This window comes from Phocoena sinus, chromosome 12, assembly GCF_008692025.1.
Source record: "Phocoena sinus isolate mPhoSin1 chromosome 12, mPhoSin1.pri, whole genome shotgun sequence".
In the NCBI taxonomy this organism is placed as follows: Eukaryota; Metazoa; Chordata; class Mammalia; order Artiodactyla; family Phocoenidae; genus Phocoena; species Phocoena sinus.
Window position 1 is genome coordinate 49,401,106 of NC_045774.1, and position 22,166 is coordinate 49,423,271.

At 35.8% G+C, this 22,166-nt stretch overlaps 1 protein-coding gene across 2 annotated transcripts in view; it reads right to left on the bottom strand.

Annotated features, from left to right (window-relative positions):
- The window catches only part of CDC40 (cell division cycle 40), a 55,333-nt gene that overhangs the window by 19,298 nt on the left and 13,869 nt on the right, over nt 1-22,166 (bottom strand). For both annotated transcript variants that reach the window (XM_032651505.1, XM_032651504.1), the window contains exons 2-6: nt 17,802-17,888; nt 11,668-11,797; nt 4,396-4,479; nt 2,125-2,264; nt 937-1,033 (exon numbers count right to left, since the gene is read on the bottom strand). In XM_032651505.1, coding sequence (XP_032507396.1) covers nt 937-1,033; nt 2,125-2,264; nt 4,396-4,479; nt 11,668-11,797; nt 17,802-17,816 — 466 coding nt within the window. In that variant the 5' untranslated portion in view covers nt 17,817-17,888. The remainder of the gene's footprint in view (nt 1-936; nt 1,034-2,124; nt 2,265-4,395; nt 4,480-11,667; nt 11,798-17,801; nt 17,889-22,166) is intronic.

Genomic DNA, 22,166 nt, shown 5'->3' on the forward strand with positions numbered 1-22,166 from the left:
ACTAAATAGACTCCTTGGAGATAAAACTGGAGCTTGAGAAGCTAAACGTGACCTCGTGAAACCTATATATTTGATAAGTGATATAACATTAGAATAATCAATACTATCAGAACTGAATTATTCTTTTAGTCTAGTAGTCACTACATAATTTCCCCAATATAACTAGTTACTAATGAACCAGTCCCCAATATAACTAGGTACTAATGAACCAGGTAGAGTTTAGAATATAATTTATTTTGGTGAATATGCATTTCCTTCTACAAATCAAAGTAAGTATGAGAATCTTAATATCCAGTCCACTTACATGAAAAACAAAGTTTATTCTTTTAAAGTGTAATTTAGTAACAGTTACGAACTGTGATCATACCTGGAGAATATTTGGCTTGGGTTAAAAACAAAAGGTTAAAATGACTGGGGGAGGGCTTCCCTGGTGGCGCAGTGGTTGAGAGTCCGCCTGCCGATGCCGGGGACACGGGTTCGTGCCCCGGTCCGGGAAGATCCCACATGCTGCCGAGCGGCTGGGCCCGTGAGCCATGGCCGCTGAGCCTGCGTGTCCGGAGCCTGTGCTCCGCAACGGGAGAGGCCACAACAGTGAGAGGCCCGCGTACCGCAAAAAAAAAAAAAAAAAAAAAAGACTGGGGGACTAGTTATACATCAAAAAGAGTCAACTTTATCTTAGGAAAGAACAGACTGTGTTCTTTATCTACCTTTAAAAAAAAATTCATTAGCACTTCAAAAAAATCATCTGTGGCTATCTCTTTAATTAGAACATAGAAGAGGTTTGCTATAATTTCTTTGGGATGCAAACTGTCCAATATAATTCTTAATAAAATGAATTCTAGCAGCTGATTAGTAAAGGCAATACATATATTATGTGAACAGAGTAAATATCTGAAAGTTTATCATAAAAATGAGGAGGCATAAAAAATATATTACCATGTAAGACTGTCTTTTCCTCTCCAGGTTTCTCTTCTTCCTGTTTGCCTTTTTTCTGCCTCTTTGCTGTAATTTCATCCAATTCTTTTTGTTCTTCCTAAGGGAATTAAGGAGTGAACTTTTAAAATGGATGTTCTAGAACCCCATCCTGGCCAACATTGGTCATAAATTCTTTATAATGAGGCACACTTTTTGGTGAGGCAACAGCCGCAAGTATGTCTCCCAGGATAACAATGTCAACTCTTTGGCAGACTACAAAATGGCACTAAACACACAGTGGGTACTAGTTAATACTTCTAAACTCATTGTATACAAAACCTATCCTTCTGGGACACCTAGAAAGTAATTTGATGTATTATGCTAATTATGTAAGTGAAAAGATGAGGCAATTAGAAAATCTAGTACCAGAAAAGACAGTGAATTTAGTAGATGATGTTCTTCTTCAGTAAACAGCTTTTAATAGTCATAAGGATATAAGCAGTGACTACAGATTTGTGACACAACTTTTGTGGGAGAAGCAGTAAAAGCAAGGTGGGGTAGTAGTAAATCCTTGTAATAACTGAGAAGTCAGAATAAATAAAGAGCAGCATATATGTATTACTGAGACAACTGGATGTGAGATACAGCTAGAATGTAAGCTTCATGAGGATGCGATTTTCTTAATCTTTTCCACTGCTATATCCCTACGACCTAGAACAGCTCATAGAGACAGTAGGATTAGGAGGTGGAGAGGGGCAAGTAGGGTTTTATAGTTTTACTTTATAAACTTCATAATATTATGAAAAAAATAGACATACTACTTTGTTAAAATTTTTAAATAATAAATAAAACCCATCATGAATTCTAAAATCACAGAAAGGCTGATTCTGTAATTACTATCTGAATATCTGGCATCAGAAAATCAGCTACCATAGTACCTTAATAGTATTATCAAGGTGATTTTTATTAAAAATTGTTCAATATTGTATTTTAATTAAAAAGTATGGAAGATAATAAATCAGAAAAATATAAACAAAAATTATTCCAAAGAAAAACAAAGGAATTATTGTATTTTCTCTATCAACTAAGGCAGAGAAATTCTGATGAGTCATTTGGTTCTCTAAGGAAGCCTCAAGTTTATTAATATAGGTATCCTTCATAGAGACATAGCAGACACCTGAATTGGCAATGAAAAACACAACAGCTTACTTCTGAAGGTTTGGCTACATCTTTTTCATCCACATATTTTGCCCACGGTCCCAAGAAACCATCAATATTAGATGCATCATTTTCTTTGAATTTTTTCCTCTTTTCTATTTTCTTCTGACCAGTTTCAAACACAGTTAAACCTATATTAAAAACAAAAAAGCAGAGATCATAAATATGGATATTTTCTAAAGAAACAGGAATATATATATTTATATATATTTATAAACACAAAATATTTAAAACACAAAGTGAAACCTACATGAATCAAGATACACCAACTCATGCTATATAAAAAGAGACTCAACCTTCTGGGCAAAGCAGCTTTCTAACACTGCAATATGTTGCAAATTCTAGTATATGTGAAGGAAGAGAAGACCCAGCTATGTAATCCTGCAGTGGTACACAATCTTTTTAATTAATCACAGATCTTTATCAGTAGATTTTACCACTTTTTGAAAGAAACATAGCAATTTAATAATGCTAAATAATGATAAAGTTACCTTTGAAAGCAAGAATAAACTAAAATTTCTCATTCAAAAGCTGAATTAGATAAAATTACATTAAATAATTTTTCCTTGCTTCACTTGCTTCGCTGTATTGTAATGCAACAATGTAAATTAAAGAAGGTTTCACAAGAATCTGGTACTTCTTCCAGGTGATCTCAATCTAAACTTTACCTCTAATACCATAAATCTTAACAGTAAGAAGAAAAGAGGAAAGAGGATGTTTCTGGTTGGGATTCTCATTTGATCAGTAGGAGGTGGCATGCTGTGTGTAGTCATTAAATTGGAAAAAGAAAGGTTTACGGGAGTCAGTCACAATTTAACTGTTAACTGAGAATCTAGCTACATAAAGATGTAGCTTGTAGAGGTCTAACAAAGAGAAAAGCTTAACCTATATTAATTCAAATCAGTTTCCTTTAAGCTGTGTTGTAACAAAAGGTTGTTAAAATCCTATTTTAACAACAATCTAGCTTATAAACCAAAGGTAGCTTGATCATATAGGCTAGCGGTTCCCAACTTTTTTGGCACCAGGGACTGGTTTGTGAAAGCAAATTTTCCCATGGCCCGGGGGTGGGAGGGTGGGGATGGTTTGGGGATGATTCAAGTGCATTACATTTATTGTGCACTTTATTTCTATTATTATTACACTGTAATATATAATGAAATAATTATGCAACTCACCATAATGCAGAATCAGTAGGAGCCCTGAGCTTTTCACTTGCCACTCACTGATAGGGTTTTGATATGTCTGCAAGCAGTTGATTTATTATGGTCTCTGTGAAGTCAGACCTCTCTGCTAATGATAGTCTGTATTTGCAGCCACTCCCCAGCGCTAGCATCACTGCCTCAGCTCCATCTCAGATCACCAGGCATTAGAGTCTCATAAGGAGCGCGCAACCTAGATCCCTCGCATGTGCAGTTCACGGTAGGGTTCGTGCTCCTATGAGACTCCAATGCCACCGCTGACCTGACAGGAGGTGGAGCTCAGGTGGTAATGCAAGCGATGGGGAGTGACTGTAAATACAGATGAAGCTTTGCTCATTGGCCCACTGCTCACCTCCTGCTGTGCAGCCTGGTTCCTAACAGGCCTCGTACCAGTACCTGTCTGTGGCCCGGGTGTTGGGGACCCCTGATATAGGCTCTAGAGTTACTAAGTGCCTTCGTACAAACAGCATACTCTTTTTCTATCGAACATTTTATGGATGAGATTCCAAGGGGCCGATGAGCTTTGTGGCAAGTTAGCATTTAGAGTATGATGCTTTGTCTTAAAATAAGTACAAAATGAATACAAGTATAAACATATGTTTTAAAACACATATTCAAACTCAGACTTCAAAGCAACCCTTGAAAGACAATCTCCACAGACATGCACGATGAGATTTTTTCCTGCTCTCTTAAAATGGAGCTTGACATTAGTGTTGAGAAATAAACTGCTAAAATCAGATATACATTAGTTTTCATTTCTTGAATGATTTCCACAGGACTGGGACTGTGCCAAGAAATCACTCCCCACCCCCCAACCCCGCCACTACAGGTACGACTATCTTCCTTACAAGGTTGCACACCTAGTAAGTGGCAAAAGCAAGCTCCAAACTAATATTTCTGTACATTGCTCTAAACTATATCCCACTATTGTCTCAACTTAAAAAAAAAAAAATCAAGAGATAAATTACATACTAGTTTTTCCCTACTGTCCAAAGTCAATCTACAACCAATAAGTATAGGTATATATATTTGATATTAAATATTGATATTTCAAATAAATTACCTTGATTTTTTTCCGCTTCTTCTACAGAACCAATATACTTAGTAGACACTTGATGGTTATCTAATGAAGGGTCCAAGGCATAACCTGAAAGGAGAAAAGTACAAATTACTGACTCCATTTTTTTCCATTTACAATTCATTTTGATTCTATACACATTTACTCATTTTACATTTTCCTTCCCAGATGCTGAAAATGGTCTCTTTTTTTGTTTGTTTTCTTGTGACTTTATTTCTTCCTTATGTTCTGAAAGTATTACAGCTTCCTTTATCATCAGGATGTACACACCAATAATTCTATCACAAGCAAACCAAATTTTCGATTGTAAAGTTGCTTGTGCAAGATAATTTCAAAGACCTTTCATTGTGTTGGATCTCTCTGAGCTTATCTCCAAGAGTTATCACTTTACTTTTATCACATTCAACTGTCCACTGTTACTCTGAGGACTAAGCCTTCTTTCATGAGCTATGTTTCTATTTAGAATCATTAACCCAAATCTCAGGCTGGACAATGAACGACTTCAGTAGAACAGATGAATCTAGCCTATTGACATTACATTACTAAGAGCCCGTTAGGCCAAAATATCAAACTTTAGTCTTAAATTTTCTAAGAGCTAAAAATATATGTATACATACATTCAGGAGTTTAGAAATCTTTTTATTTTTGGTAACAGATAATGCATGGTTTAGTTTATCAAGTTATATAAACTTTTAAATAATTTAAAAAAGAAATAGGGTAAGAAGAATTACATAAAATTTAGCTATTATTTTGGAAATGCTATTCTCAGTAAAGATAGTCTTCCCTCCCAATTTAAAAATAGTATATTTCTACTTCATAAATCATTATTTATATTCCTTTGGTAAGAGCAGTAAGGATATCTATTAGAATATTTATGTACTCCTTCAGCTAGAGTGTGTAGGTACATATAAATGTAGTCTTCAGTGGTCTATGGGAACTTCAGGAAAGAAAGTCTGTATTAACTCAAATCAGTTTTTCTTCAATTGGGGGTGCTAGTATGATAAATGTATGGTAAGATCAGTTTTAGTAATAATCCAGTATATTCACAAAAGAGAGCTGGATCATTAAATCAGTCTATGGCCTACAACCCATGTGAACAAGCATGAAATACTACATAAGAGTACTTGCGCATTTTTTTTTAGCGGTACATTCTAGTGAATATAGCTAACAATTAAATTTTCTTATTTATTTATTTACATTTTAATTTTCCAGCTGAAGATTAAAGGGAACTTCTTTTGGGAAAAAGAAAAAGATTTGTCATTAAACATACTTTTCAGACAAGCTAAGTACGTAGGTACTCAACTCACCCTCATAATACGCTAACACTGAACCAACCACCTAGGTATTAGCTCATTTGCATATAGTTTTTCTTTTAGTATTAAAATATGTTCTTGGCCTGAGGAGAGAGCTTGATGGCAGAAAGAAGCTTTGCAACCTCTGAAATCACAGGTTCAAATCCCATGAGTTATTTTATCTTTCATCTCTTTGACATAGAGAATAGTGTTTAGTGTTCTATAAATCATTTTTCTAAAATGAGACTTCATAAGGCTCATGTAAAATTTAAACATACCCTAAGTTAAAAATCCCCATCTCAACCATAAAAATTTATCTAAAATGTAATTCTGTCTTGAAGGAGATATATATCTACACAAATGGCATTGCATTATGTGTTTAGGGAGATGGTGTAGGAGGCAGAGACGGAAGGGAGAACTCTGGTTCTTCTTATGGTCTCTGTGTAAGCACCAATTGCCAGCTCATCTGGCCTGGAATTTCCTCTTCTTCTGAGGAAAGGAACTTATGTTCTCCTCCTTCTCCACACCCTCTGCAGTAAAATCTTTACTGCCACTGTCACCATTACCACTACTGCCTCCCACCCAGGTAATTAGGGGATAATAGTATTTTCCCTTTACTAATAAGGGATGTTAAATATTTATCTATTGATAAATGTCTTACTAGAAGTTAGCCAGCAAGAGAACAAGATATAACTCTAACACTACAGAATTTTAGTCCAATTAGTTTTCTACCAACCTGTGTCTCAAATAAGTGAATATATCTATATATAAGTTCTGAAGTATTCTTATCTATCTTTCTGAAGCTTATTTTCCATTTTATCTTTTTAATAGAATTACTGTTTACTTTTTTTTAATTTTTATATTTATTTTCTTTATTTTTTTGGCTGCGTCGGGTCTTAGTTGCAGTACACAGGATCTTTCATTGCAGCGTGCTGGCTCTTCATTGTGGTGCGCAGGCATCTTTCTAGTTGTGGCGTGTGGGCTGCAGGGCACGTGGACTCTGTAGTTGTGGTGCGGGGGCTTCAGAGCACGTGGGTTCTGTAGTTTGTGGCATGCGGGGTCTCTTGTTGAGGTGCGCAAGCTCATTAGTAGTGGCGCATGGGCTTAGTTGCCCTGTGGCATGTGGGATCTCAGTTCCCTGACCAGGGATCGAACCTGTGTCCCCTGCATTGGAAGGCAGATTCTCTACCACTGGACCACGAGGGAATTCCCAATGTTTACTTTCTTTCTTTGTAGTTTTACTTGAAATGGCTCTAATAATATTAGTTTTATTGTTAGATTCTTAAGATTAGTAATATTAATGTCTCAATAGGTAAATGAGAAAAGACTGTAAACAATTTGCAAAAGAGTGATTACAAATATATAAAAAAAACCTTCAAACCTCACTAGTAATCCAAAAGGATAAAGTTAAAATAAAGAAATACAATATTTTGACTATCAAATAAACAAAGGAAAAACAATCATATGGATCTTGAGTAAGGAAAAGTAGGATTTTTATACATGGTGGTGGCAGTAAAAGTTGGGAGAATTCTTTTGGAAAACAATTTGACAATATATAACAAAAGTTTTAAAAACATTTACATTCTTAGATCCACTTCTGGAGATTCATCTTAATAACGAAAAACAACCCATAAAGTTTTATGCACAAACAAATTCACTACATTTTAAAAAGCATTTTACTGCAGCTTAAAATATACATCACCACATTTTAAATAATGAAAACTAGAACCAACTTGCAATCTAAATGATACAAGAATTTTTTCATAAATTATGACATCTTCATTCAGCAGGGTATTTTAAAAAATCATTTAAAAATGTTAATAAAAGCTTTGTGACTGCCTGGAGGGGTGGGATAGGGAGGGTGGGAGGGAGGGAGACGCAAGAGGGAAGAGATATGAGAACATATGTATATATATAACTGATTCATGTTGTTGTAAAGCAGAAACTAACACACCATTGTAAAGCAATTATACTCCAATAAAGATGTTAAAAATGTTAATAAAAGGGTTTAATAAAGAGTTAATATTGAAGTTAAAACTCAGTTAATAATGAGTGTGGTGAAACTACGTGTGTTTATTAATTAAAATTTTTTTTTTTATTGGAGTATACTTGCTTTACAATGTTGTGTTAGTTTCTGCTGTACAATGAAGTGAATCAGTTTAAACGTGTCTGTTTAAAATTTTCCACTTTCATAGACTGGTGTGGAGAAAATCATGAGTGAAAGGAGGACAAAGGGGAGAAACCTCACTGAGAATCCCCAAGAAAGACCAGTAAGGGCACAGGCCAGAAACCCAAGACAAAAAGGGAGGAGAACAGGACAAAAGAATTCATACAAACCACTGAGAGACTAAGAACTCAGGACAAACATGATAAATGGGAGCTAAAAGCAAAACTGTAGCATAAGTAAATGGGATGATACAGTAAAGGAGACTGTCTTCACAGATTAAGGAATAGAGGTGGCTGTGATAAACTAAGTAAAATAATACACTTAGATTATAACACTGCTATAACCATTTAAAAATGGTTAGAAAAGTAGGATCAGTGTTCTATATCCCAGCAGAGTTATAGAGTGATAAATATGAGACTTAGGTAAAGATGAATTCCTGGACTTCTCAGGTGGTACAGTGGTTAAGAACCCGCCTGCCAATGCAGGGAACACGGGTTTGATCCCTGGTCCAGAAAGATCGCACATGCTGCGGAGCAACTAAGCCCGTGCGCTACAACTACTAAGCCTGCGCTCTAGAGCCTGCGAGCTGCAACTACTGAGCCCGTGTGCCACAACTACTGAAGCCCGCGTGCCTAGAGCCCATGCTCCGCAACAAGAGAAGCCACCGCAATGAGAAGCCCCGGCTCGCTGCAACTAGAGAAAGCCCGTGCACAGCAACGAAGACCCAACGCAGCCAAAAATAATAAATAAAATAAATTAATTAAAAAAAAGCTGAATTCCTGTGCCATCTCCTTCATGTCTCGTAGGTAAGAGAGACATGTCTTGTGTCTTATACAAGATATAAGGAAGGTTTGCTCCCTAGTACTTTGCAAATCAGAAGGTAACAGAAAGGTCTCATAGCGTTACATTCCATGTGTAAGAGTGAGACAAAAAACTCAGACAGGAATTACTATCAGAAGCTAGACAAGAACTTGCTATGAGAAAATAAGACTTTTAAATTAACAGAAGCTATACTTGCTTAATACTTGGGGATGAAGAAAAAAAGACTGCTAAACTTGAGGTTGGTTAACTTGTTTATTAATTTAAGTTCAGATAAATGGTTCTCAGTTCTAAGATTCTCATAAGGGAGACAGACATACATTACTTAATTTGCAAGTGGCTACTCCTTTTATTCCAGGCCATCTAACATAGTATATACCCCACATTCCTTTTTTATGTCTTTGACTCACTAAATAGTTCAATCTCTGTTCTAGTCCACCCCCTCTTAATGGAAGAGGCAAAAAATACCAGCTATTATTTTTCCAAGTAAGCTGTTTCTGAACCGGCGTCTAAAGCCAACTGAATAGCTTTCAATGCGATAGGATAGTTCAAGAAAAGTAGGTATCTGTGTGAACTTAATTTGAATTTTTTTCACCTGTTCTATTTTGTTTTAAAGATTTAAGCTACCTAAAATATTGCTTAAGGCCCTTCCTTCTAAAGTCTAAAAATAACCCTGCAGAGTCTTTAAAAGTCCATTTTATTATAGGCTAGGATATAATAAATTCATGATGCAATAGAATTGATTTTTATGTAATGCACATATACTTTAGATTTACATGGGATCCCTTATACAATCAATGGGTACAATGCATTTATAACCATTTTATTGGACTGGAAGTGTCACTGAACTCTTTTAGGAGATTCCAGAGGTATAAAGTCTTTGCTATGACTTTTGGCACCTGTTAAGTCAATTATAACCTAGCCACAGTGAAATATAATTTAATATATGTCAATCATTTTACAACCAGTTTCCAAGAACATATTGTGGATAAATAAATAAGACTATCTGTACTAAACCTCTAAACTAATTCACGATGAATCAGTTTGCATGGCTCACTAAAAACTAGAAAAAAGTAATTTTCTAACATTAGAATAATTATGTAAATTGTAATATAAACCCATCAGTGGATATTACATAGCACTTAAAAATAATAAGCTTTGGGGCTTCCCTGGTGGCGCAGTGGTTGAGAGTCCGCCTGCCGATGTAGGGGACACGGGTTCGTGCCCCGGTCCGGGAAGATCCCACATGCCGCGGGGCGGCTGGGCCCGTGAGCCATGGCCGCTGAGCCTGCGCGTCCAGAGCCTGCGCTCCGCAACGGGAGAGGCCACAGCAGTGAGAGGCCCGTGTACCGCAAAAACAAAAACAAAACAAAAAAAAAAAACAAAAATAATAAGCTTTGAGATTATAAAGTAACATTGAAAAATGCTTATGATAGAATATTGAATTAAAAAGTTGCAAAATCTTCCGTTTAGAAGGATTATAGCTCTGTAATACAAATATGTATAATAAAAAAGACTTGGAGGAATAAAATATCTACTAAGAGTAGATATTTTAGTATAGTGGGATTATAGGTAACCTTTTTCTTCTCTTTCCTAAATGTTTAAAATTTGTTTATGTTATTTTTTAGTGAAAACAATTGCTATTAAAAAGCATCACCGAATACATAACATTTCACATGATACTGCTTTCTCAGCTTTATTTTGGGTGCTATCTTATAATAATGGAAGTTAATCATAGATAGGACAGAAAAATCTGTTTAGAACTTTAAAAAAATCCTATAAGAAATAAAAGGAGGAGGTATTAGAATTTTAACTGCAAAGAAAACTAAATGAAAATAAGAGACAATGTTGCTGATGTCTAAAAATGTGATTATTAAATCTCTTGTTAAAGAAGTTCGAAGTTTTCTTTTTCAGTTACTCTTTGGGGAAGAGAACATCAGCGTAAGTAATTAATTCATAAAGATCACAACTACAACAGGCATAAAAACATTCTCAGTTACTTTGCTCACCCACCCTACCAAAAAGCTCTTCAAAGCAGAAGGTGATCAGTGTGTCTGTCAACCTACAGATGTAGATTATGGGAAGAGAAAGAAAAGGCACTACCAAATATGGACAAAGCTGATATAAGTGACCAGACCTAAGATCTGTGGAACCATCAGCAAGGACATTTTTATAAAGACCATCTTCTTGTAGAGGGGATCCCCAGCCTTGTATGCACATTAACTTTCTCAAATCCCACCACTGATAGGATATAATTATTTTACGCAATGAATGTGTGGCCATTCCATTTCCTGATATCCCTCAGTAATCAACAGAAAACTTTTCAGAGATAAAATCTGAGCAAGAGAGTAAAGTCAACTAGTACGTAAGAAGATAAAAATATACCTCTTAACACTATCCGGTTATTTACCAATTTCAACAGCAGTCTACATGCAACAGTCATTCAATAACAAGTGTTCATTAAAAAGTACAACAGAGAGGGCTTCCCTGGTGGTGCAGTGGTTGAGAGTCCACCTGCCGATGCAGGGGACACGGGTTCATGCCCCAGTCCGGGAAGATCTCACATGCCGCGGAGCGGCTGGGCCCGTGAGCCATGGCCACTGAGCCTGCGCGTCCAGAGCCTGTGTTCCGCAACGGGAGAGGCCACAATAGTGAGAGGCCCGCGTACCGCAAAAAAAAAAAAAAAAAAAGTACAACAGAGAATGTTCTGTTTTTAAGACCACGAATATTTCTAGTACTCAGAAATCAGAACAGATTTAGAATGACAGCTAAAAATATTAGTGCACCTTCCTATTTGTATAAATATTTATAGATGTGTATAAGAAAACATACTACCCTTTTAAGGAATCCAGGTTAATAAATTTAAAAAGCCAGAAGATAAAATCGATTATTGCGTGCACACGCGCGCACACACACACACACACACACACACCCCCCACTTCTAATAAGGTTTAACCTGAAACTCGCGTATTATCTTACCGTATGTGGCAAAAGTTCTTCTTTGCTGTTCAAACATAAAATCATTGATATGGGCTGGTTCAGCATATCCAGAAAGCATATTTCTAGGGGCAGCCATTTGCTGTGTTCTGAAGGGATTTTCTGGTCCAAACTACAATGTTATAATAGAAAAACAAACAAACAAAAAAACCCAAATTCTCAGTGTATAAAGCTAGAATGAGTAGAATTGTTGTACAATGTATTTTTAACTCTAAATCATCAGGGGCCCATTAACCTGTGTGGGAACCTGCTTACCTCCCATGGTTTAGTACAACTGGACAATGGCTGGTTAGCACTGTTTGGCAGCCACCAGGACTGGAGAGGAACCAGCTCACCCAAGCCTATGTGTGGCTATTGAAATTTAAATTAATTAAAATATTCAGTTCCTCAGCCATACCAGCCACATTTCAAGAGCTCAACAGCCACATACAATTACTGGCTACTACATTTTCATTATTGCAGGAAGTTCTGTTTGACAGTGTTGCTCTAGATAATTGAGACACACTATAGTTTTGTCTAAACGATGATTTGGGGGATTTTTGGAATGGTACCATGATGTAATTTAAAAAGCACATGTTTCTCTGCTACTAGATTATGAGTTCCTCAAAGGTGGAGACTTAGAACCGTCAATACTTTTCATAGTGCCTGGCATATAGAAAGCACTAATGAAGGAAAGATTAATCAGTCTCACTGGGCGCAGAAGATAGGAAATAGACAATAAAAGTAAAGTGCTTGAAAAAGTCCCTAGGAAAAGACATTACAAATGTAAATAAAACTTCTCCATTCTGAAAAGTCACACTATGAAAATCTTACACAAAATAGTGCCATTATTAGCTATATGTTTACAATGTTTTGAGTTTCCAGAATGGCTTTCCAAATGTTATTTAATTTGATCTGTACAAAAATTCTGGAAAGTTAAAGAGGTATTCTCTTTCTCATGTTAGAAATGGAGAAAAAGGTCAAGATGACATACCTTGCCTGCCTAAAGTCACTAATGCTATTAGAAAAGGTATTGGGAAGATCCAGCTCTTTTCTTTCCAGTTTTAAAAATAAAGAATAAAATGAACTTCCCACTTTGGAAACAGTGGAAGTAGACAGGATATTTTTATTTGAATTCTGGAAGGTCAACTGTCATAATAAATATTTTGACATTAGAACATCTTAGGTCACTACCATTTGAAATCACCTTTTCCATGATACACTTCCAGAGCCATAAATATAAATTATTGACCTTTCCTTAACCAGAATGTTGTCTTCTCTACATATCAACATTATGCTATGCATGAAAATCTGAATTTGAACGTTAATTTGCCTTATAATTTTTTCTGCTTTAGAAGAAAATAAATTATTATAATATTCCTTTCTATTGACAGCTTCCATTTCTAGGTTTAAAATGATTCAATCTTAAGATATCTAATTCATATATAAAGCTTTTATTACTATTTATTCTAAATTATAATAAAGGACAGGGCAAGACTTTATAGCCCGTATTAGTTCTTCCTGAGCTGACGGGTGGAAATGTAGGGGAAAAAATCTAGATTGCTGAATGCTGGAAGTTACAGTTAACTTCATTCAGTCATGAAATTTATTACAAAAACAAAAACATCCATAAAATTAAAGATAATAAAATGACTTAAGTTGACTAGATGATCTAATTGCTATAGTCAGTTAACATCTGCAAAGCAGCATGTGATATTTCTGGGAGTAAAAAATTCCAAAATGATAAAAATCCCCATTGCCTATATTGTTACTCCTATCACATATAATAAATTACCAATCGTTATGCTTATAATTTCCAATTTAAAAAAGGAAAGTACAATTTCCATATTCTAATTTTATTAAAATTTTACAAAAAGGGAATAATTCTTCTACAGGTCATACATATCAAACTGCCTCCATCTTTTAAAGAAAAATTCTCAGTGTTAAGAACTTCGATTTCTATAAGAATATAGATCCATATATTACAGCAAAGTATATCTTGTGGTACTCTTCCTAACACTGTCTAAAAATTTAAACGTGCTTATATTTTATACATATTTAAGCTGAGACAAGAAAAAAATCTTCCACTGATATAGGAAGCTGCCTGGGGTAGGCTCATCTACTTCTGGCTCACCTTAACTTTCTGGTTACTGGCAGCTATTGGAGCTGACCTCAAAGACATTACATGTCAACAGAGGAAGGCAGAGAATGTTATTCAGCAGGACTCAGCTCTTACCAATTACTCTCTCAGATGTTCCTGGTCTGTGTGAATATGCAACTCTTAATTCTGGGTTAACCATTAAAAAAACAAAACGATGCATATTTAAAAATACACAAAACTGATTTCTAAATGCTTCTTTTAGACTTTTGGTAGTTAAGTCTAAGCCTAAGTTTGTATACAAGTGATTTTTAAAAATACATATTCAAGTCAATTAGGTATGAGTATTTAATAGTTTTTAGCTAATATAATATTGAACTATATCACAGTCAATTACAATTGTAAATCTCCTATATAAAATATACATATTTAAGTTTTAATTCAGACATTGCACCAAAAAAGAAAATGTTTCTGAGGTAAGTAACCTTACCTCTTTCATCTCAGTGAAGTAGTGATTTATTTATAAACTTGGGAGAAAAGAGTTTTTAATTTAAGACATTAGTTGATAAATCTAAGAGATCCATGTATTATAAGGCAGTGGTTCTCAAGTCTTCAGCAGGCAGAGTACTTGAGGGTTGATGCCTTAGCAGTATAACATCACAGGAATTAAGAAAATTCATATAAGTAAAAATTGACTATATGAAATCATAACCATAAATTCACATATAGGAAAAAAAACCCAGGTTACTGAACAAATAATCATATACTCAAGTTGCTGTATTAAGTTTTCCATTAATATTCATTGAAGTAATCAATGTATAAAACATTTATAAACAAAGTTTAAGGTGAGAAGAGCATATTAATTTGTTATTTTCTATAATTTTGGAAAAGATCACCACAATTCAATTTTATTGGCAGAATACCTCAATCTTGTAAGACATAAGCACAGTTTAATTATTACGATAGTATATTTTATTAGTGGTTCTATGACCTTGCGCCTCAGTTCCCTCATCTATAAAATAAAAGAGCTGATCTATATGACTTCTAAAGTCCATTCTAACATTAATATTTATAGCAGCCCTTTTGGCCAGATTTTAAACGGTAACTGGCATTTTCCCCCTCTAAACTTTTATAGTTTTTCTATTCCTAAAGTAATATTATTTTAAGGAGTCTGAAATTCTCTCTGAGGCTTATGGGCTTTATATGAGTCTAGAGAAGCTAACAAATAGACTTTTCTCTAAGCGGATCCAACAGGATTGAGTGAAATGAAGAAAATCACTAGACTAAAACAATGGCTATTATGTCTTCAAGTTCCTTCTGTAATTTGAGAAAGCTTATCTGGATAACTAGGTAGATCAACTAGGAAAAGTCCTTGGTTGGGAGGGAAACAGAAATTTATAAAATAAAATAGCCAATTTGTTAGTTTACTGAACTAATAAAGTCAAAACTGCACCTTCTAAATGGTCTTATAGTTATGGTGTGATTGTTAAGTATGATCTGGACTCAAAGCCTCAAATATGGCACTTGCTGGCAGTATAATCTAACAGTTGAATTCCTCACTATAAAATAGGGATAAAAGTACTTACTTCATAGGGTTGTAGTGAGGGCTAAAGGAGATAAGGTATACAAATCCCTCAGTGTGGTACCTGGCATAGTGTACTAAATGGTAGTTTTATTTTATTAGTCTCCATCCCTGTTCTTTTCCATCATGCAAACCTTTAAAATTAATCTTCCTAAAAATTCATCTATTAAATCAAGACCAAACTCTTTACCTTGGCCCCTAAAGCCTGTGCAATACCGATTGTACAAAGTACTCTTCTAGCCTTATCCCGTTCTCTCTGCTGATAATGACTAAAACACTACTGTTCTTTAGATTTTATGATTTGGCTCATGCTGTTCCCCTCTGTCTGGAATCTTTCCTCACAAAGGCCTATCTAGCCATCAATGCCAATAATATTAACAGAAATAACAATAAAGGCTATAATTTATTAAATGCTTATTCTGTGCCAGACAGTTTCCTAAGCACATCGCATATTATCTCATTTATCCTTATAATTTGGTAAAGTAGAAATTATCTTCATTTTACCTGTGAAAAAACTAAGATAATCTAAGGTCACATAAGAGCTAATAAGTGGTCTGTTTAGCCCCACATCTCATGTTCTTAACCTGGATTGTATCACTTATTTCAAAAAACATTTGCCAGTTACAAATACTTTCATGGAACTTTTATCTTTATAACAAGATGCAATCTCTCCTTAAACTTCACTGGTGCTTTAGAGGCACTATAGGAAATAGTGTGGTCTCCATCTTTTTTTTTAAAAAAGCACTTAGCATGTCCTCTCTGGTAAACATTAGATTGAGAAGAAGGATTAAATCTTGTCTCTAATGATGGATTCTCAAAATATGACAACTTGAATTTCATCCAGCAAAGTTCCTGGTAATACCCTTCCAGACTTTGCCAAGTTATACAGACCCTAGTCATAAAGTTCAAAGTTGATAATTTATTATGTCACAGACAATTCCTTAGAAAAATTGTAATTTTTCTTCACTTTTCAGTCCCATCACTCTTTCCTTAAATTGTTGACAATAAGCACTGAAATGTTCCTGACATAAACTAGTTGATATATTTAATGTGAGCTTCCCTAACACGGGAAAAAAAGAACAGAAAATTAGACTGATAATCCCCAAAAGAGAATGATAAACGTACTGCCTCGTCAATAGCACCAAAAATTTTTTGACCTTTTGAATTTTTCTTGAAAGTTTTGAAAACTAATCATACAGCAATATATTAGTTATGCATAGGATCTAAAAATTTAAGAAAAACAGGCTTCATAGAAAATACACTGACACAGGAATGTCATACACCATGCCACTTCCAAATTTTCTTATTTTCTAAAGTTAGTGGCTTAAATTGAAGTACTTTACATTAAAAAAAAATCATGCAGCGTGCCAGTGCTAAAATGGTTCCAAGGGATATAAAACAGCCTATAATTCAACAGGTTATAAGGATTTAGGAAATAATGGAATAAAATAAAAAATGTACCAGTCTCAGAGCATGAGAATGAGTTTTTTGCTTATTGTACACTTAGGAGAACAGCTAGAGCACTAGCACTGACATCCTTGGCTGTGCTATACATTTCCATTGCCATATTTTAAGTGACTATGGAAACCTAAGCAGGCAAAAATTACATGAAACAGCTTTATCAAAAAAAATAAAAATAAAAAGACAATGACTATATGCTAAAAAATGAAAAATATTAAAAAGTACTTCTTTCTCCACCAGGGTGCAATAAGATATAGCTCCTCATCTCTATCTTTAAAGTGCTCTTAAAGATCCTGCTACTGAAACCATGTTACTATTTCTTATAATGATCTTTTTCTGATATCTGTATCTTGTCAGTCAAGCATTCTTTTCTCCTTTTTAAAGGCTAAATACCTAGAAATCTAATCTTTTCTACAAAGACTTTCCTAAATGGGCAATTTTCACTATTTCTGCTTTTTTTCTTCTTCTTCTTCAGCTTTTTTAAATGCTTCCATCACCATTTATCATCATCAGAAAAAAGAATCCATAAGATGTCTGACTCAGAGCAAGCAATAAACCGTGCGACTACTTTTGAGCAGTGACCACGTCAGTATGGTACCTCTTTTTAATGTTTAACACAGCAGCATTTGTCACTAGATGTTTCATAATATACTATGCATTAATGATGCTAATCAACCAAAATTTTTTCCCTCACGGTTAACTTGTAATACTCCCTTATCAAAATTGAGAGGAAGATGTTAACTAAGTTTGCATCTAAGAATTAGATATTATTCTTACAAAAGCATACTATTCAAATTTTGGAGAATAGAAGGATATCTTTTCCTTTCTTTTTTTAATTGAGATATAACTAACATATAACAGGATATATTTTCTAACAGTTTAAATAGTATACTTTCATCAGAAAACATTGAAAATTTCACCAACTGTTTATCTACGTATGTATAATTTAAGTACTATAAAGCAAAAGACGCTCTTAACTATAATACGTTTTCTTACCTCTGGAGCAAACATGGTCTCATAGGTAGGATTATACTGAACCTCTTTGACAGCAGGGTCAAGGTGAACTCCAGTCTCCAAATCTTCCTACAAGAAAACCAAACAAACATGAAAGATACGACAAGTATTTTAGAAACTACATTAAGGTCACACTAGCCATTTTAACATCACTTTTATGAAGATTACACTAGTGCTATGTGATTAATATATAATTCTATATATTAATGTATAGAATTATATATAGGTCTAATAATCAAAGACTAATAAAAGTAATATAAACAGTTATAGAGGTTAGAATGCATAACAAAAATTCTTTCTTTCAAAAACAATGACTTTGGGCTTCCCTGGTGGCGCAGTGGTTGAGAGTCCGCCTGCCGATGCAGGGGACACGGGTTCGTGCCCCGGTGCGGGAGGATCCCACATGCCGCGGAGCGGCTGGGCCCGTGAGCCATAGCCGCTGAGCCTGCGCGTCCAGAGCCTGTGCTCTGCGGCGGGAGAGGCCACAGCAGTGAGAGGCCCGCGTACCGCAAAAAAAAAAAACCAAAAAACATTGACTTTATTCCATATGAACAAATTAAAATTTCTAGGTAAGTTAATACTACTCAAAGCCCTAAAGTAAGAGAGTCCAGCTCTTTCTTATGAACTCAAAAGACCTGATTTTCTGGTTCCAAATTCAGGAGAAGCATTCCTTTATTCAGCAGACCTTATTAGATATGTACCCAGATGGACCTGCTTAGGGACTGCAGGAGAAACAAAAGGAGGTGGCAGGACCCAAATCTTCTAAATCTAAAGTCTAACAATCTACATTGACTATTAAATTCATCCCCTAACTTAATGAACATAAAAATCTCATCTCCACTAGAGAATCACTGGTAGTCTATCTTTTGTGTAGCCCCACCACATAAACAATACATGCAATACATACAATATAACAATTTTCTGGCCCGGATCTCTCCCTTGAACTCTAGGGATTTATATATCTGAGCTTTAACTCAACATCTTTTCTCCCAGGATGTCTAATAGACATCTCAAACTTAATATATCCAAAAAGGGAACTTCTGTTCTCCCCTTCCCCAGTGACTCCTTCTACCCTCCTCTAAATTAACCACTATCCCACCCTTAACATGTGTTCAGGTGAAAACTGCCACAGTTATCCTTGACTCCTCTTTCTTTCACGTTGTATATCCAACCCATCAGCAAATCCTCTGCCTTCTATGAACACCCAGAGTTCAACCACTTCTCAAGTCCTCTTTCACTATCACCTCAGTCCAGTTTATCATTTTGCACCTGTTACTGTAATAGCCTCCTAACTGGTCTCCCTGCTTCTGCCCTTGTCTACCCACAGCCTCACTCCACACAGAGGCCAGTGTGATTCTTTTAAAATATTAGTCCAATTATGTTACTCGTTCACTCTAAACCCTCTGGTAGTTTCCCCATTTAGGGTAGGAGCCTAACAAAGAACTACAGGGCTCATTACCAAGTTGTTTTCAGAAAGTATGGCTCCCAAGGGTAGTTTTATAGGGCATTTTTGTCTTCCTGTATTCTGCCTGAGCATTTACTAGTAAAAACATGTTATTAGTACGTTTAATTTACATATCAAACATGATATAAAGTTGCTTTACAAAATTTAATTTAGGGTATTCAAGTTATATTTTGAATTCTTAAGGAAGTTATATATCATCTATGGGTTATATTTCAGGAAAGCTTAAGTTACAAAATCACTATTATAAACTGAAGAAGTCTGAATCTAACTGGTTGAGAGAATTTACCCTCCAGATCTGTCCCTTGCCCCTACTAACTTCTGTCTTCACCTAGCCCTGTGCCTGTGCTCACTTTACTCCAGCCTCACTGGCTCATTTGTTATTCTAGGAATTCACCAAAAGACAGTCCTGCTTTGGGGTCTCCACACTTACTGTTTCCTCTTCTTGGAATGTTCTTTCTCTGGATTCCCACATGACTGTTCTCTCTCCTTTCAGGTCTCTGCACAGTTTTCCTACTTTCCCCTTACCTTGCTTTATTGTTCTCTATTATATTTATCATCACCTGACATGTATTAATTGTCTACCTCCCTCTATTAAAGTATAAGCTGGCCTCCAGAGACTGGTGGAGTCCAGCAGGAAGCTTTAAAGAAGTTTCATGCCAGGCCTCACCTCATATTTTCTCATTTAATTCCTCCCGAGTGAGGCCCGGCATTGGTTCAAGCTTCCCAAGTGATTCCAAAGTTGCAGGCTGAGAACCAAAGTCTAAGCAAATTGACCATGAAGTACTTTCACAGAGGAACAGAGAGAAATTTGAAAAAGGACCAGATATTCTGAAGCCCTGGTCTATAGTGTGTATGTGTATGTTTCTTTGTGTGATATTGTTTGTTTAGGTTTGCTTTTACCATTTGTCCTAGGGTTCTGACTGTTCGTTATTTTTTTTGTTTATTTGTTTGTTTTCTTGTTATGAGTGTGTGTGTATGTTTATTTCTGTGATTTTTGTGTGTTTAGTTTTGCTTTTACCATTTGGTTTGGGGTTCTATCTGTTAGTTGTTCTTTTTTTTTTTTCCTATTTTTCTTCCTTTTCTTCTGAGCCATGTGGCTGGCAGGGTCTTGGTGCTCTGGCTGGGTGTCAGGCCTGAGCCTCTGAGGTGGGAGAGTCAAGTCTAGGACATTGGACCACCAGAGACCTCCCAGCCCTATGTAATATCAATCGATGAGAGCTCTCCCAGAGATCTCCATCTCAACATTAAGACCCAGCTCTACCCAACAGCCTGCAAGCTCCAGTGCTAGATACCCCATGCCAAAGAACTAGCAAGACAGGAACACAACCCCACCCATTGGCAGAGAGGCTGCCTAAAGTCATACTAAGTTCACAAACACCCCAAAATGCACCACTGGGCATGGCCCTGCTGACCAGAAGGACAAGATCCAGCCCCACCCACCAGAACACAGGCACGAGTCCCCTCTACCAGGAAGCTTACACAAGCCACTGAACCAACCGCACCCACAGTGGGCAGACACCAAAAACAGTGTGAACTACAAACCTGCAGCCTGTGAAAAGGAGACCCCAAACACAGTAAGTTAAACAAAATGAGAAGACAGAGAAATATGCAGCAGATGAAGGAGCAAGGTAAACATCCACCAGACCAAACAAATGAAGAGGAAATAGGCAGTCTACCTGAAAAAGAATGCAGAGTAATGATAGTAAAGACGATCCAAAATCTTGGAAATAGAATGGAAAAAACACAAGAAATGTTTAACAAGGACCTAGAAGGACCAAAAAGCAAACAAACAATGATGAGTAACACAATAAATGAAACTTAAAATTCTCTAGAAGGAATCAATAGCAGAATAACTGAGGCAGAAGAACGGATAAGTGACCTGGAAGATAAAAGAGTGGAAATAACTGCCGCAGAGCAGAATAAAGAAAAAAGAACGAAAAGAATTGAGGACAGCCTAAGAGACCTCTGGGACAACATTAAATGAATCAAGATTCGAATTATAGGGGTCCCAGAAGAAGAAAAGAAAAAGAAAGGGTCTGAGAATATATTTGCAGAGATTATAGTTGAAAACTTCCCTAACACGGGAAAGGAAATAATCAAGTCTAGGAAGCGCAGAGAGTCCCATACAGGATAAATCCAAGGAGAAACACGCCAAGACACATACTAATCAAACTATCAAAAATTAAATACAAAGAAAAAATGCTAAAAGCAGCAAGAGAAAAGCAATAAATAACATACAAGGGAATCCCCATAAGGTTAACAGCTGATCTTTCAGCAGAAACTGCAAGACAGAAGGGAGTGGCAGGACATATTTAAAGTGATGAAGGGGAAAAACCTACAATGAAGATTACTCTACCCAGGAAGGATCTCAGTCAAATTTCACAGAGAAATTAAAACCTTTACAGACAAGCAAAAGTTAAGAGAAATTAGCACCAACAAACCAGCTTTACAACAAATGCAAAAGGAACTTCTCTAGGCAGGAAACACAAGAGAAGGAAAAGACCTACAAAAACAAACCCCAAACAATTAAGAAAATGGTCATAGGAACATACATATTGATAATTACCTTAAATGTAAGTGGATTAAATGCTCCAACCAAAAGACATAGACTGGCTGAATGGATACAAAAACAAGACCCGTATATATGCTGTCTACAAGAGACCCACTTCAGCCCTAGGGACACATACAGACTGAAAGTAAGGGGATGGAAAAAGATATTCCATGCAAATGGAAATCAAAAGAAAGCTGGAGAAGCAATAATCATATCAGACAAAACAGACTTTAAAATAAAGACTATTACAAGAGACAAAGAAGGACACTACATAATGATCAAGGGATCAATCCAAGAAGAAAATATAACAATTGTAAACATTTATGCACCC